An 18310-nucleotide genomic window follows, 5' to 3' on the forward strand; every position below is an offset into this window, starting at 1 on the left:
TGACCTTTGACCTGTTCCTATCATTTCCATGATTACATCATACTAATTATACTGTTACTAAAATAACACTTTTTTGTTTTTTTTCTAATATCTATATGAAAAAATATCTTTTTTCTTTTAAATTTGAAAAAAATATGTAAGCGTTGACTAAAATGAATGGTACTTTTCTACATGACCATGTGAGCAGGAAATATATATATTTTTTTTAAACAAATTTTTTTAGCAAAATAATAGACATTTGGAAAACAAAAACAACAATCGGAAGAGGGTCTGTTAATATGTTTAAAATATTTAAATAAAGTTATTTAAGTGCTCTATATACAACGGTGACAGAAATGAAAATATGATACCCGCCTATCCGATACAAGTGTTATTTACAAATACACATAATACTTCAAAGTGAGTCTATGCTTCTCAGTCCATGTCTAAACTGATAAGTTAGCAATTTCAGCTGATACTGTTATGGTGGAACACAAACAATTCCATAACACAACAGGAAATGTGCAGATAACATCTCCAGTTGGCACAACCATAGCTTTCTTCAAAATGTCTATGCATGGTTTTGCAATGAACACTGCCCTCTTCTGGCGTGTTGTTCCATTTAGTATACAACGCCCTCTAGTGAGTCTCAACAGTGCTGTCTAGTAATTAATGAATTTATATCCTCTGGCTGTGTTTTACCATACAAGGAACATGTTAAATGAAAATATGATGTAAATGAACAGTTACACGCTCTTTCCTTTGCATTAGACCAATTCTCATCACTAGAGGGAGCTGTTCATAAAAGTGACTCGCTAGGATTATGGCGTCACTTCATCACTCGCGACAATTTCTGTAAAAGTGTTTATTTATAAAATATACTATGATTCACTTTTTGAAAACTTTCATCACATGAAGTACATGGTGTTGATCAAAACTGCACTAAGTCCTATTACAAGAGGGTGTAGTTTGACCTCACAATCATAAAATCTGAATTGTATTACCCTGCACTTTCAAATTTTTCACCATTCCCTATCATCTGAGTCTGTGAGACCACATGCTTTGTGTTGTGCAACAAGAGGAATATCGCCAAAATTTTTACGGTCCAGTAGTGCTTGATTTTGACTTGTTTCTGGCTTTTCTTCTGTGGTAGCATAGTCATTAGGGACTGTTTTCACCACCATAAGCTGTTGGTAACACTCCGGCGGGAGACCGTTACTGCAACTGACTGAATTGCGGCCCTTGTCTGCAACCGAGACCTGCCGTAGTGATGCTGCACTGGATGAATGATGCTTGCTGCTATTGAGTTTCGTCAAACTACGTGTTGACATGGTTGATTTTTCTTCAAGACGTCGACATATAACCCCGCAATCTTTCTTGAACTGCTTGGTGAAAATGGCGTACAGGAATGGATTTGCACAAGAGTTCATTGGTAAAACAAATATGGTCAAAACTTTGGCACCATTCAGCGATATCAGAGGGGCGTGAAACATTGATGTGATGCTGAAGAATGCAATGGGTGCCCAGCACGCAAAGTCTGTGAATACTAACAACGCCATTCTCTTGGCTACGCGTGAATCATTTGAATTCCAAGCACTTCCAGCACGTATTGAGCAGTACATTTTCAAATAACAACCAACAATAATACAGAAAGCAAGGGCGTTGACAGTCATTATAGCCATGACATACGCTAAGGACATCACATTTTCGGTCTCAAATGGTAAGCATACGGCAAACTTACTGTAGCTGCTGAATCCGAGCAATGGTAGCGTTGCACACAGAAGTGCGAGAATCCATCCCCCAGCCATTACCATACAAGCAGTCTTCAGAGTCAATCGTTTATTCAGATGCATGGCATGCGTGATGGCATAATGCCTTTCCATGGTGATCACAGCAAGTGTGTAAACAGATAATTCGCTGGACAGGACAGCCAGGAAACCTGCAATCTGACATCCAGAGCTATGTTGCCACATCAAGGCATATTTCTTAAAATCACCGAGGGTTGATGCATCTATTATTGCTAGGAAGCCGAGATATATCGACATGAAGAAATCTGCACACGCAAGATTGCAAATCAGGAATCGAGGAACGCACATCTTGGTACGACTTACGACAATGACAAATATAACAGTGCCATTACCGAACAAGGCAAGCAAAAAGACAACCCATACACCAATTCGCAGAGCCCACCAACCAAACAAATCATCGCAAGGAGTGAAAGGTCCTATAGTAGACAAAAATAATATAAAAGTGTAAATTATTTTAAACACACTAACTGTACATACATGTGAGTGAAGCTCATAGAAATAACGTTAGCCAAAAGTCTGATACCAAACTTCAAGAACTACAGATTACTGCTAATCATATGGGCTTCATGCATGTTCAGTGAGATTGGCACTTCATGTATACAATGTATACGTACTTGTACCCTGTGATATATTTGAAAATAAAAATTGGAAACCAATCGCGTTGGAAAAAGAGAATAAGATAATGGTGGTTAACACGAAGGGTGGGTATGTGCCAATTGAAAGGTATATGGGTATGTGGTGTCTAAATGGGTCACTTTTCACAAAAAGAATCCCAAAACATAGGTCGACTATCAATCTGATAATTCTCTAATCACGGGGTCGCTAACATAGGCAATGTCTTCATGCTTTAGGAGTACTTTCACTTCATCAGAATAAACCTAATTGCCTTGACAATTGTGGCTGGGAATCCCAACAATATATATGAGACTGCTTTTGGATAATACATGGGTAGCAGATGTTTTGAATTTGGGCTGCACCTGTCTGAAAATTTACACAGGTGAAAATGATATCAAAATTTGGCCACTGGATAATCCAATATGGCCACAAAATGCTGTGTTAACTGGGAAATAAAAGATACAATTTCTTTGGAAACAAGCTGTTGAAATCCCAATTTCTTTTATTTCATCAAAATGACCACAAACAAGATTTCATGTGGCGAAGTTTGGAGTAATTTTAAGAACTTCCATTTTAGGAAGTTTGGTCACAAGGGCACATTCTGCCTTAATGGTCAGTTACCATGGTGACCATAGAACAAATACCACTGCTGAGTATATTCTACAATAGTCATCACTAACCTGGTTTAGGTGTGCATTCAATTTCTTGCCTGGGTATGAAATCAAACTCTAGATATGAATTGGTATTGTACTCTGATCCCTCTAAGAAGGCGTAATAGTCTATGGATGGTAAACCTTGCATGTCCTGTCCAATAGACATGTTGCCTGGCAAAGGAATTACAATATACAAAAACATTGAGGTATGATAAACATGATTAAATGTACTCATATAAAAGAATCAAATCTATGGATCTGTAGCACCAATAGCAATGCAGCACAACTGGTTGTACTGACACCGATCACAAACATGTACCGGTATCTACCCAAAAATTTGCTTTTCCCACTTTTCATGGATATTGTTTTTTATCTTAGTGCTTCCATGATGAACATACAGAGTATTATAAATATGTACCGTCTATGTGGGAATTAAAAGTGCACTAGCTAGCTGCAACTGGAATGTTTGGGTTTTTATATTCACCTTTTAATATATAATGACTTAATACTCATAATATTGTACACCCTGAACAGTAATTAAATACCCATGGGTAAATGTATTTCTGAAGCTTTACACATAATATGATGCAATAGATCCAATCAAATTGATTATCAGGACCTCACCCTTAAATCAGCACTCACATGTAATGACTATTTCAACCTGTAATTCTACCTCACCATTCCGTAGGTACTACAGATCACATGAGATAATGCTTATGTACCCACAAGTCAATGCGTTAGTATTACCGCAAGTCTAAACGTGATCCCTTCGTACTACTCCATGGTTCGGTAGAATTCCTATCAAATTTCGACTTCCAGGTAAGTCTCATTTAATTTTTTAATTAACATTAATAATGTCCAATTTTTGGTATTTTAACAATTTGCACTGAAAATGTTGTTGGCTGTCTGATGAAAAAAAAACCTCCACTCATATCCCAAGTACAATGTACAGCTTGTGCAGCTTTAAAACTAAAGTACAATTGGGTGAATTAATCGAAGCATCGGATCAGATGAACTCTAAACATTTATACTAACCTCCCCAATAATGTCTTGTCATATTGGTCCACTGTATCAACTGACTTTCAGAGCCCCTCCAATCAACTGACTCCACAATGGAACCAACGCCTTCCGTATACACAGGCTCCACTTCTAGGAACTCGCAACAATGATAGGCATAAGCTAGTCGTAGACGACTGATTTCAGGGAAGGCCGATACCGGTGGGAAGTCGTGTAACAGCTCTGTACCTGCTGTTTTGAGAATTGTTAGCCCTTCCAGACCAAGTGTTGGTAGCACAGAAAATTCATTTTCTGATAGATTTCTGTAATTATGAAATGATAGCACTATTAATAAGCTATCTTTTGCTTACCCAAGTACTAGTCATTTTGAAGATAATAAGAATCCCAAGAGAGTGCCCAGATTTCACAAAATGAGGTCTAAAATTTTCATCATGGCCACTGTTCATATGGCAATGCATGAAGCAGTGAACAAAATGTGTGCAATACAACACAATGTGTTCTAAAATGACCATTAAAGTAGCAGTTCAAAGCATCCAAAACTAATGTTGTCCTATTCACCTAGTGCATGTGGATTTGTCAGTAGGCCATCGTAAAAGTTGATGGTCCATTTAGCTGTCAAGGAGCTATTCCTTGCTGTTTTCATCAAAACATCATTTGTTGACCATTATATTATTCTCAATGTGAGGCACAATGGGGTGTAAATACATCATAGTTTTAATCTACACTCCAATTTGCTTATTGGCACAGCTTTTGGTGGTAATTTCAAAAAACATTGTCATAACACGTCAAACAAGAATTTGTCAGATACTTACAGGTCATTCAGCGTACTTATCGGAACGAATGCCTCTGGATCGATCTCCTTAATGGAATTCCTATTAAGGTCTCTGTATAAGGAAGAACGAGAGAAAGACTGGTTGCAAGCACTGTTTGTGATAAAGGTAGTTGTACCTTTGTTATATCACATGATTGACATATTAAGGTAGAATGCACATTGAGGATCAATTCAGTGAAAAGTAAAGTTCTCCAAACTTTACCATATGAAAATTGTTCCTGGTCCATTTTTTAAATAATAAAATTTTGGGGTTCACCATCTGTTTTCGAGGAAATCAACAACTTCATGTTCCCATAGAGTTAACCTAGTATTCGGCGGCCATATTGGATTCTAAAATTACTAAATTTTGATATCACTTTGACCTCTATTACAAATATTTGTATGGTGACCCCTCATTTTTTTTCCTTGATTTGAACTGAGAATTGGTTTGAGTTTTATTGAACAAAGTAACAGAACAATTGTTAAAAGTTTATTTCCGAGATGAATACTACGTTAAGTAATAACATGATCACATAATTATTTGTCTCATGTCATTTCAAAAACCACAATGTCTCCTAACATTAGTGATGTTACATTGAATTTCTACTTACAAATATTCCAGGCCAGTCAGTCCAATGAAAGCATCTGCTGGAATGTGTGTGATGTAATTATTATTCAACGTCAGATCTTTCAACTTGCTCAGACCATTCAGTAATTTCCCTTCCAGAGAAGTAATCTCATTACCACCCAGATTTCTGTCAAAAATCAAATCATATCAAATCAAATCAGATGATAAAAATTCAACAATATTGACTACACTTGAATGTTATGCATTCTGATAACAGGACATTAGCATAAATTTGAATACTAGAATACAGTAATCAATATAATTAGCATAATTGAATGCTAATTACACATACATCTTGTATTGGATATGTATTATGCAAAATGTGAAACCAGCGAATATTCAGTTTTGACAACAATTCATTACCATAAATTTAAATACCATAAAATGAATACAATTAGCATAATTGAATATTAATTACCCATACATCTTGTATTGGCTATACCGTGCATAATATCAAGCCGGTGAATATTCAACTTTGATAAGTCATTAGCATAAATTTGAATACCAGAGTACTCATTGATATAATTAGCATAAATGTGCACTGATGTTACTGGTATATATTGCATGTACTCTGAACATTGCATACTTACATAATTCCTAATTCCTTGCACCCTGAGAGATTGGGAATGGCAACAATTTTATTGGAGTGAAGATCTCTGCAGAGAAAAATGTTTCAAAATGGTTTTTATCCATTTATACAACAAGGATATATAAGTAATATCCCCCTACATGTCTCTGTTTTAATAACCATCAACAAGCTCTGCTAAATCTAAGTGCTTCTAAGGTAAAATAACTATCAACAAACTCTGCTAAATCTAAGTACTTCCAAGGATGAAAGACTTGGTTTGATAAGGAGAGTTGTTGAAATAGTAAAACAAAGGCAAGTGTCTAGACAAATTCATATCAAATAGATAAAATGTGATAAATTTAGAAGTAATACAGGTATAAGACCACATTTAGCAACTAGTCAAGGTGTTCATCAGATTTCAGTCTGATTGAAATAAAAAAAAACCAGCAACCTATGATATTGTCAAACTGATGAAAACACAACAAAAGTGTCAAAGAAAGTGCTGGTATTATATATGCATACTTACAGACTTTTTAAGTTTGGCAGTAATTCACATAAATTATCAGGAAGTGAGAGTATGGATGCCCTATCCAGTTGTCTGTGAAAATATTACATGAATATATTAGTTATGACCAATATACATGTAGATCTTATCGACACCTAGCACTCAGCTTTACACACGATAAAATATAACATAATATGACCTGCTATATATCATTACACCATGCATGAACCAAATTGAACAAAAATATGAATTATATACTCTGGTCATGACAGTACATGTCTATGTCACTGGTTACGGTATATATTTATTTGTGTTTCTAGGCCACCGGCCCATTTGCAAAGAGGTTTTATTTCAAAAATCCCCACTATTGCTTCATAATATACATGTACATAGCACAACACACACGTAAACATAAAAGTAAAGTTACTTTTATGTTTACGTCACTGGTGTTCAAAATATCAGTCAAAACATTAAATTGCCATTTCTTTCCCCGATTTTAATTTGATATTACCAGCACTTGACTGTATAATTATGTTAAAGTCCAACATTTTTCTTCATTCAGCTGGAAAATACTTGTGACCTAAGGGTTATCACTACTCGTCTAGCAACTCATAGTGACAAAAAGTCCCTTAGGTCACTCATATTTTTCCTTGGCTGAATGAAGAAAAATACTGGGCAATAACATCTAAGTACCTAACACTGTATAAAATACAACCTTGGAAAGTTCCTTGTATATTGTGTTTACAGAGTTTATTTTTAAAAAGTAAATTAATTTTGTAGTATACTTACAGAGTAATTATATTATTAGAGCCAGTAAAATCTGGAAATTCAATCAAGTCACTGGCTTCTGATAATGTACTGTAAATAGAACAAGATATAAACATATTCCATTATATAGTATTTGATATGTTTTTTTCATATTAGTTAAGCAATAAGCCACCCCTGCGGATGGTATATAAAACAAATTAACATTTTGATAAGTTGATGACATATCTGCATGAGTATCAGGAGGGTTGGGTGATCAGTGGTGGGGACTCAGCAGCTATAATGGATGCAGATGACATACCGTAGATAGACCATCAAATACTATTCTCATTCACGGCCACTTGGAGGCACACTAGCTGTACACTAAGTCACTATTATAGCATGTATTTATTTTGATATCTAAACCAATCAGATCTCTTGATTTGCACCATCAAATACTATTCTCATTCGGGGCCAGGACCATCAATATACTGGTGTAATATAATATATAATTCATCATTTATTTAGTGATTACAGAAAATCAAGACATTAAAAGGATTGAATTTGTAGTGACAAGCCTGCTTAGAATCAAAATTGGACACTAATTCAAGCTGTATTGTAATCAGTTACTGTTGGTGTCAGGTAATATATATACATTATATATTATATTTACTTAAAATCAATTCTTTTCATATGTATTAATATTTCTAATTGTCAGATGGATGGGTGAATGGTGAAGGAGAGATAGACGGATGGGCAGATAGATGGAAGGATGGACAGACAGGAAGACAGATAGAGGGAAAGGAAGATGAATGGATGGATGGATGGACAGATGGATGGAAGGATGGATGGATAAATGTATTGATGGACGGATGGATGGCTGGACAAATGTATGTATGTATGTATGTATGTATGGATGGATGGATGGATGGATGGATGGAAAGACAGGAAGACAGATAGAGGGAGAGGAAGATAGATGAATGGATGGACAGATGGATGAATGGATGGATTGATGGATGGATGGAAAGACAGTGGTCAGATAGAGGAGGGATAGTGGAATGGACAAGAAGGGATGGATAAGACAGCACAACTTACACTCTCTTTAATTTTGGCATATTGGAGAATGCATGTTTTCCAACGGTTTGTATGGGATTTCCAGTCAAGTCAATATCACTGATAGGATTACCAGCATAAGCATAATTCTTAATGTATTCTATGTTATTTCTCTTCAACAACCTGTAAAGAAAGAAACAAAATCTTCAGAAAGTATATAACATGTAGTGGACCATATTTCATTATATAACACATGATACAACCTTTGGCTTAGATAATGTCATGTCGTATTTCCATTTCTAGTTTATGTCTATATCTGTTCGAGTAAAATACCGCTAAAATGATATTTCACATAAAATTACAACAAATGTAATACTTACAATTCCGTTAGGTTTCTTAAAGATGATATTGCAACTGGAAATTCACTGAGTTTATTGTTTATCAACTTCCTGTTGGTAGAAATGGAGGATGATGGGAATAATTACAAAGTGTACAACGAACTGAAATTTTGATCAAAGTTACCAGTCATTTTTACCGGCTACTACTACTGCTACTACTACTACTACTACTACTACTACTACTACTACTACTACTATACTACTACTACACTACTACTACTACTACTACTACTACTACTACTACTACTTCTACTATACTACTACTACTACTACTACTACTACTACTACTACTATACTACTACTACACTACTACTACTACTACTACTACTACTACTACTTCTACTACTACTGTGGAAAGTAAGCTATCAGCAACCTAAGATAAGCACAAACTAAAAATATAATCACGCTGTAATCAAGATAGTGTCAACATTGGAAATATGAAACGAGGTAAGAAAAACCATATCAGAGGCACTGCCATATTGCGAGTATAATTACATCAACGTCCATTGAGATCATATTGTAATAAATTCCATAGCTTGCGGATAGATTGATTTCCATAGTTGTAAAATACACAGTTCCTCATGATTATGGTCAATTTGTAAAGCAATAACAAAAAATCTAAAATCTAAAATCTACAAATGAAAATTCAAGTGTGCAGTCAAAAATTTCTGATACAATTTTCACATTGTGTTTGGGACAAAAGTTTGATTTGATACTAATCAAACTTTTGTTCTAAACACAAACTTGAAAATTGTACCTGAAATAATTTTTGACAGCAAACTTCAGTCTTTGTCATCAGCTTGACCCGCTGTTCAGTGTATGTGACCTCATGGACACTATAGCCTAATCTTCAAATGGAAAATTCATCTGTGTTGGTAAACCATAGTATTCAATTTGAACTTTTGTTCCAAACACAGCTTGAAAATTTACCTGAAATTTTCAACTGCATACTTCAGTCTTTGTCAACAGATTGGCCCGCTAGATGTAGATGGCTTTCTTCATGCCTCATTCAAAGTGTCTAGTTTCATTGTGTTTGTACTTGTGGTTGGAACAAAATTTCAAATTGATACTACAATACAACATCTACTTACAGCATCATTAGTTTCTCCAAACCATCCAGGGCATGATCTCCCATCATCTCAATTTTATTATCATGCAACATGCTATCAAACAAAAAAAGAGAGAAATATTAGTCTCATAAAAAGCAGCATTTATTATTCATATCACTGTGTGTCTCATTATCATATATTAGACTGTTTATTACTGCCAAGTGTTTACACTGTAGAAATGAAATATAATTCATCCTGTGTAAAGAGAACTAGTCTTCGAGATATGATGTGCCATGTGACCAGTTATTACTTCATGTCTGTACTATTCTGTACTACTGTGGCGAAGATGACAAGTCTTCATAAAAGACACATGTCGTCTCGTTTTTTGTGGCCCTTTAACATGAATACTTACAGAACCATGAGTCTTGACAGATTAACAAAGGCATAGTCTGGTATAACTGATATGTTATTCAGTCCTAATTCTAGGTTTTCCAGTGTTGGACATTTATTGATAGCTTCCACTGGTATTTCACTTAACATGTTGTCATCCATCCATAGCTGCTTCAGAGATGTAAGTCCTTTAAAACTGTGTGCTGGAACTTCTTTAATATGATTTGCATCTATATGTCTGTAGATAGATAAAAAGTACACAGACCTCAATCAATCGAACTTCACATGCTTTCATTTTCACAGTTTTGTTTTTATTGCTATATTTCATATCATATCATATCATATCATATCATATTATATCATATACATTGTTTATCATCATATCATATCAATATAATATCGGCATCATATCATATCAAATTATCATATATATCTTTCACATCATACAATGTATATCATATCATATCATGTCATATCTCATATATCAAATCACATCATATATCATATCATATGTAATATCTCATATATCAAGTCACATCATACCATATCATATATATCATATCACATATATATCATATCATAACTTATCATACGATATCATATCTTATCATATGTATAATAATAAAGATTTTACACATTTCATAATCTTTAGTAATTTATTGAGTTACAAACACAAACTTGGTCTGTTTTTTCACACCGATTTTTATAAAATTGTTTTATATATTAAAAATCCAACATAAATGGCAAATCTTCATCCATATGGCCACCTTTATGAAAGAGCCTAATTATGAAAGTACATTAGCTTAAGGTGCTAATTGTGAAAGTATACTAGCCTAAGGTGCTAATTATGAAAATAGACTTTATTTACATGTGATGGATTTTTCAATCAACTAAATATGCCTAATTACTTATGAATAAATTCTTCAACATTTAGAAAGCAATTTTCTCTAATTGCTTTCGTCTCATCCTTCATACAAAACTCTTTTAAATTGTTGCCTTCTTGGATTAGATAAAGAAAAATCAAATTAAAGATAAATTACTTTTACATATTTTCCCCTTGGCTGTCTAAACACCAATCAGAAAATAAGCTCTATTTTCATTGCAATTCATGTTTCTTTTACAATGTAGTTATTTTTTGGTTTTAAATTGTGCATTGCTTATTATCCTTCATACAACATGTACAGGTATTCCATCAAAACACACTCACTACTTCATCCTAGTAAATGTATATCAAGTTCTGCCGAAAAAAAAATTTGCAAAAAATTGTAAATTTTAATTCAAAGAATAATCTCATACTCCTGCAAGTAAAATTAATAAATATTAAACTTCTTTTCATTTACTTTGCTATAAATAGAAATTTAATGGACAAACAAAATTATTTGTCAAAATATAAATAGCGCCATCACAGTTCAAAAGCCAAATGTGCTAAAAATAGACATCAATGTCACAGACAAGAAATTTGCATACTGGCTAAAAGATATAAATGATGACTAGCGCCCCCAGTGCTCACAATGTGGATGTGCCATGAATAGTTTAATGTTGTACAAACAAGATTATTTGTCAGGACACATTACATGCTTGAGCAGTACAACAAATTGGTCGATAAGTCAGAAACAAGATTTACAAACTGATTCCCAAATTAGCAAATCATTAGTATTCTACCTCTAGATAGTCTCAGAGTTTATGTTGTGACTATCTAATTGCCTTCTTATCAATATATACACACTATTACACACAATGCACAGATTGACGATCCTACCAACAACATAAATTTTAATGAATACGAACTCTTGTGGTTGCACTTTCTGCATGCAATTTGATAGAAACTTAATTCGGAAAAAGCTGTTTTACAATTACCATGGATTTGATTGGGATAAAATTAGTCCCAATAATAACTCACTCTATTCAAGTGCTTTCCCTACTATCTTCAAAACTGCACTTATAACACTCAGGAAAGACGCAGCACAAAGCACAAACTCATTAGCATTAGTTCATAGCATTAGTTATACAATCAAAAACAGACAAGCATTTATTATATTAAACAACAGAACTTGTAGCAAACAGGGAAAGGAAACAAATAAATTGGATTAATAATATTTAGCACAGAATTTTGGACTAACAAAGATTTGTATTATATTACTTCATGGTTAGATAAAGTTAATGGCTTTTTTAATTATAACTCAAATTCGCAAAGAATTTAAATTTCATGTACACATAAAGAAGCCATAAAACTGTCCAAATCAAACTATGAAATGTAATACAAGTCTCTGTACTTCCAACATGCTGTGCAAAGTGTTATTAATCCAATTCAGTTGTTTACTTTCACTGTTTGTGAAGACTTTTGCTTGTTTATGGTTGCCTGTCACTGGTTGTAATTGAATGGTCCAAAACACTGGGGTTTTCCGATACTTTTTTTGGACCCCGAGCAACACAAGATCTTGAACTAAAATTAAAATAATAAAAGTAAGTGTTTACTTACAGAGCGACTAGTTTAGAAAGGTTTTGCAAGGCTTCAGCAGGAACTTCTGTTAAATAATTAACTTGTAGAAGTCTGAAAAAGAATTGTAGGCAATATTCAAAATTCACATATTCATGCTTCATAAATACAAAATGAGAATAATTCATATTTCAAAGGAAGACAGACACCTGTGGTTTATTGTTCATAATTCATAAATGTCATATGGCACAGCTTAGGGGTAACTCAATAAAGGGGCTACACTTGCATATTGAGGTGTGAAGTTTTGGGTTAATAACGTTTTTCAAGTGACGTGCCTTAGAATTATATAATCCTGTAGGCGTATATTGTTAGGCATGGGATTTGGCAGAGATTAATACAAGCTTTTTATGCCAAAATAAGAACTGCCATTAAACACACTTCATGAGTTTTTATAATGTTTCTAAATACAGCTCCTGTGAAACAACAGTTTCACTGAGGCTGAGTAGATTTCAAACATAATCAAGACTAAACAAGCCAGAACGCAACAACACATGTGACAGTCAATGAATCCAAGGACTGGAAAATCGACAATTCCAATCAGGTTGACATAATGAATTCCTTTTGTTATTCTACTTTGCTAAACCTACAGTAAACACCAGGTGGTAGAGATCTAGCTACAGATTACATTTCGTATCAATCAACCATTCCATGTAATTCCCTACGTTTTCCAGACAATTACTAAGAGCTAATGGAATACGTTGACAGGTTTGGGAAAGGAAAACATTCTGCCGAGTCTGTTTAAGGTCCATAACCATGAGGTACTGTTAGTAGACAGTTGACTACATGTAATATTTGTATGTACGTAATGACGGAATTTACAATTTCTTAACTTGCAAATTTATGTAACTGACTCCCGCTTAGCAAATTTTAAGTTTGTTCATCTTCTTTTCTACTGTTTGCACATTTCTCCTTTAACCTACACATTCAAATGCACCTTCTCATTCTGTCAAACCAGGTATATTTTAGAAAACTTGTTTGCAAGTTTTATGTATGTCTATTGAAAAGCTATATCGTCACGTCAGTACAGAAATGTCGTATTTGCCTAGACAATTGCATAGCAGATACAACCTTTCTGCACTGATGTGACGATATGTACATGTACATTGTATATGTGCCACTCAAAGTTGGGTCAAAGGGTTCCACTTTTTGTGTGTATGAGTCTGAATGTGGTATATTTTTTAGTGTTTATTTTGTCTGACAAAAGGTACATAGTACAGTGAAAGGAGTTCATACTGAAGATTCAAATAAAGTATGTCAAATTATTGTATTGTAAAATGGAGGTGTCCATTCTTTCATGCTAAAAGAAATGAGGTTCGTGTAAATATAAATATTATTGCGTATGTCTGAAAAGGGGTAGAGATTTTCTCTCGTGAGTAGCCACACACCACAACCACTTTCCTGGAGGGTGTTCAGCCTTATATAGGGAGTCAGTTTCTAGCAATAAAATTAATTTATTCGAAGTTACAGGTTTACGCTAGCACTATGACAAACAACAAATCTGTAGATATCTTTGTGAAAGTGACACCTTTCTGCTTTTACAACAGCCCTAAAATGAGTATGCAATAATCGTACAACACAGAAAATAGGTTGCAACACCTGGTATAACGAGCAATTCTGTTGAGTTCGATGCATTCCTATAGAGGTCACAGTAAAGTAGGACTTTCATGAAATCAATCGCCAACACAAAATTGAATTTGGAAATTACGTTAGTCCAAGTTATGGTATTTTCTTCACATGATGTCGACACTGAAACCTTGCAAGGTCAACTCATATACGGTTAACACTCTATACCGTGACAACATTACCTATATTAATCTTGAAGCTAATGTACAGTGAATTTCACAACACCATTCAGCTTTTCTGTTTGATACAACCATGCAGAAACCAACAAGAAACTGGACATACTACACTTTAAGATAGCAAGATTGAATGAGTACAGTTTCTTGCTACATTTTGTCTTAAAGTGAGTGAACTACAAATGCCACATACAGACATCAAATGAACACCGCAAAGGACATTTTACGTGCCCTTTCATCGGGTGTTTGATACTAGGAAAAACATTGGTGCCCGAATGTCTGCATGGAGTTGCAATGCATTGAAATGGTTTATTTCATTTAGACTAAATGTAGCAAAAAAATGCGATCTTGCTATTGAAGTGTGGCATATGCAGTTTCTTGTTGGTTTCTGCATGGTTGTATCAAACAGAAAAGCTGAATGGTGTTGTGAAATTCACTGTACATTTGTATTATACCAACAATACCAATATTAATCTTAGAAACTAATAAATATAAAAAATGTTTGGCAAAAAAAATAAGAATTGTTTCTGGTCAGCGTATGTATCACTTAAACACCCCCCCCCCCCCCCACCACCACCACCACCACCACCACCACCACCACCACGTTTTTTGGGTCTTTTTTTTTTAGTTTGTCCATTCCATACAGTCTGCAGATCTAGGCTCCCTTCTTCAGTGAAAACAACTGCAGAGCCAATTATGAACAAGCAAATGACATCTGCCCCACATACATACTTGCTCTACAGTACTAAATAAAAAGAACAGTAACTACCATAAATAGTAGATTGAGTGACAGGTTTATTGAGAATTAGACAATTTTAGACAAACTGTCCCAGAAACAGTTCTTTTTTTTTCTTGGCCTTATACTCACAATGTTTTCAGTCTGTCAAGACCTTCAAATACAGTAGCAGGCAGCTGTGATAACTGATTATCACACAAACGTCTGTAACATAATCAATCATTTAAAGGAATTAGATTAATCTCAACAAATGCATAAAATTGGATTACATACTTAATGTTATTTGTTAAGCTCTAATCTAATACTCACATACCGCTCAGCTACAAAACACTATCAATATTCGAAACTGATGATGACGACGACGATGATGATGATGATGATGATAATCATTCGCTGTTTTTTTCTTGAAAAACAACTTTAAAAAACAACATGTTGTCAACAACATATATGGTTAAAGCAGGATTTTCATCACCATATATGGTTTGAGCAGATTGTCAACACTATATATGGTCAAAGCAAGGCTGACAACACCATATATGGCTAAAGCAGGATTGTCAATACCATATATGGTTAAAGCAAGCTTGTCAACACCAAATATGGTTATTAAAGCAGTGTTTTGCACATGTAGCTGAACACCATATATGGCTAAAGCAGGACTGTCAACACCATATATGTAAAAGGGTCAATGCCAAATACGGTTAAAAAAGGATTGTCAACACCATATTTGGAGAATTATCACCATACACAATTAAAGTAGTACATGTCACTCCTATACATGTATATATGATGTACTTAAAGCCGTAAAGTCACCATTATACGTTTGTTCACTTATGTAGTTACAGCAATATATAACATCAGTGGTAACGAAATGCTATCCATTCTACACACGTAATATGTAAAGAGAGAATTCATGTCCAAAACAACTAGCATTTGATTGTAGTACCTGTAGGGCATACTTTAATAGTTTTTTACCATCGGTAAAATAGGTTGAATGAGAATTACATTCAATCTTATAGATTGACTTCTAATGATGACTGATGTATTTCTAATCATTCTCCAATAACACTGGCGCAATATCAATGCTATAAAAACATTCACGCGCACTCAGTTCAGATCTATATGTGGTTTTTAAAGTGCTCATACGGACGACAAATCGGTATTTGTTTTGGATTTTTGATCCTTACAACAACTTTAATATGTTTTTCATCCTTTAAAAATAGTGCCAATGGCATTGTGGCATAAGTGTAGAGTTTAACTTTATGTGTTTTTTTTGTTTTTTTTAAATGTTTACTCGCCTAATCGCCCCTGTAATCTGAACTCAGTTCAGTTGTGCTAATAAAAACGAAGTAAAATAACATTAAAACAATTCCATCTTTGTAACTTAATAAATTGTAAAAGTACTGAGTTGTTTCACATATCAGAAATCCATAATAAATGTTCATTTCCTAGTCATCTGGAAACTTTTAAGTTCTGGCCTATTTTAAACTCTATACAAACAAATACAATTTCATCTAGCACATTTATCAAATGGCACATGTACAGATACAGATACAGATACAGATACAGATACAGATACAGATACAACCACAGTCAAGAAAGAAAGTTATATGGCAACCATATCACGTACAAGCCATCTGCACATTTGAACAGAAAATAGGGATTTATACCCTGGCTGTTATACATCATAACTACATACATCATAACTACATACATGTACATCACTTGTTTTTGCGATAATCGATACAAAAAGAAACTGCTTGGAAAAGTTATCATTTCCTTCATTTTTAAAATATGTAGGTATGATTACTCTAAAATTATCATATATTACTTGCATACTGCAAGTATACACGTATGTATATGCCAATGCATACTGGTAGTAGGTCAAACGTAGATATTCTGCCCCTTGAACATTTTGTATTTGCACAGTCTTAGTAGTTCTAAGATTAATTTTTATGAAGTACTAAGCCTGGTGCACTGTTTATGTAATATACAAACAGGAATCTTAATCGACTACTTATTTTTGAATTTTTGTTTTCCAGTGAAATAAGTAAAAATATGTCTTCAGAGAAAATGTACAGATTTACAGTAATTATCACAATAAGACACAAGATGGCAGATAGATACAAAGATGTGGATTCCACTATAGGTGGCTAGCTATTAGTGAACTAAGAGATCACATTAGATTTACAAAGTAACTTTACACGACTGAACGAACACATGCGTAATTGCTTTCGGTTGGCATATGCTGACGACGATGACACAGATACCTAGATGTTAACCACTTTATACTAATGATGAAATGAGGATGATTACACATAGATGTTACCTTGAGTAGAGAACAGACTAAAGATTGTGAAAATGGATAAAAGATTACTAGAGGCGGTAAAAGCACAATACTACATGATTTACTATTGGCCATACTGACCATGCATCCACAGGATTAACCTAACAGTATCCTGTCTGTGACTGCGAAGCTGTCTCACTAACCACTTCTCCAAATTCCAATTTCAAGTCTTTATTTCAGCTACACCTGTTTATCATACGATTAATTTACATAATTACTGGTAAATTATCACATTTCATGTGTTGCATACATCATGTAATTCTTGTGTTCATCACAGTTGCACATGTTCATTTACACAATGACTTCATTTGAATAATAGATTCTGACGTATGTAATCACTCTCCACTGTGACATAACCAGCTTATTGGGCAAATATTTTCAAATTGTAATAATGACTTGCTATTGAAACCAGAAAAAGCAGTTATTTGGACAGGAAAGCAAAATCACAGACCACAACCTAGACAGGCTACCCTGATTGCACTGTTCAAATGAAACGAAAGAAAATATTCTCACGTCTATTTCAAAATGATAAGATAGACATGTCTCTTGTGCTGGAGTTTATCAGCATTGAAAATGATCGTTTGCTTTTTTTGAACCATAAAAGAAGGAGTTTTTAGTCATTTGTCATTTTCTTTCTGAATTGGCTAACTGGTGAAACAGTACAGAAAACATTATAACTTAAATAATATGGAGATTACAAACTACATGCATGCTCACGT

The 18310-nt window shown here is 34.2% G+C and overlaps 1 protein-coding gene across 1 annotated transcript in view; it reads right to left on the reverse strand.

The window, feature by feature from the left end:
- Positions 1-773: 773 nt before the first annotated feature.
- Positions 774-18310, reverse strand: part of LOC144448136 (thyrotropin receptor-like) — a 121469-nt gene continuing 103932 nt past the window's right edge. Inside the window, exons 3-16 of the mRNA XM_078138289.1 lie at positions 15380-15451; positions 12698-12769; positions 10241-10456; positions 9871-9942; positions 8762-8830; positions 8424-8564; positions 7374-7442; positions 6606-6677; positions 6102-6167; positions 5495-5638; positions 4885-4956; positions 4091-4374; positions 3083-3226; positions 774-2203 (exon numbers count right to left, since the gene is read on the reverse strand). Coding sequence (XP_077994415.1) covers positions 1002-2203; positions 3083-3226; positions 4091-4374; positions 4885-4956; positions 5495-5638; positions 6102-6167; positions 6606-6677; positions 7374-7442; positions 8424-8564; positions 8762-8830; positions 9871-9942; positions 10241-10456; positions 12698-12769; positions 15380-15451 — 2695 coding nt within the window. The 3' untranslated portion in view covers positions 774-1001. The remainder of the gene's footprint in view (positions 2204-3082; positions 3227-4090; positions 4375-4884; positions 4957-5494; positions 5639-6101; positions 6168-6605; positions 6678-7373; positions 7443-8423; positions 8565-8761; positions 8831-9870; positions 9943-10240; positions 10457-12697; positions 12770-15379; positions 15452-18310) is intronic.

Source organism: Glandiceps talaboti, chromosome 17, assembly GCF_964340395.1.
Source record: "Glandiceps talaboti chromosome 17, keGlaTala1.1, whole genome shotgun sequence".
Classification (NCBI taxonomy): Eukaryota; Metazoa; Hemichordata; class Enteropneusta; family Spengelidae; genus Glandiceps; species Glandiceps talaboti.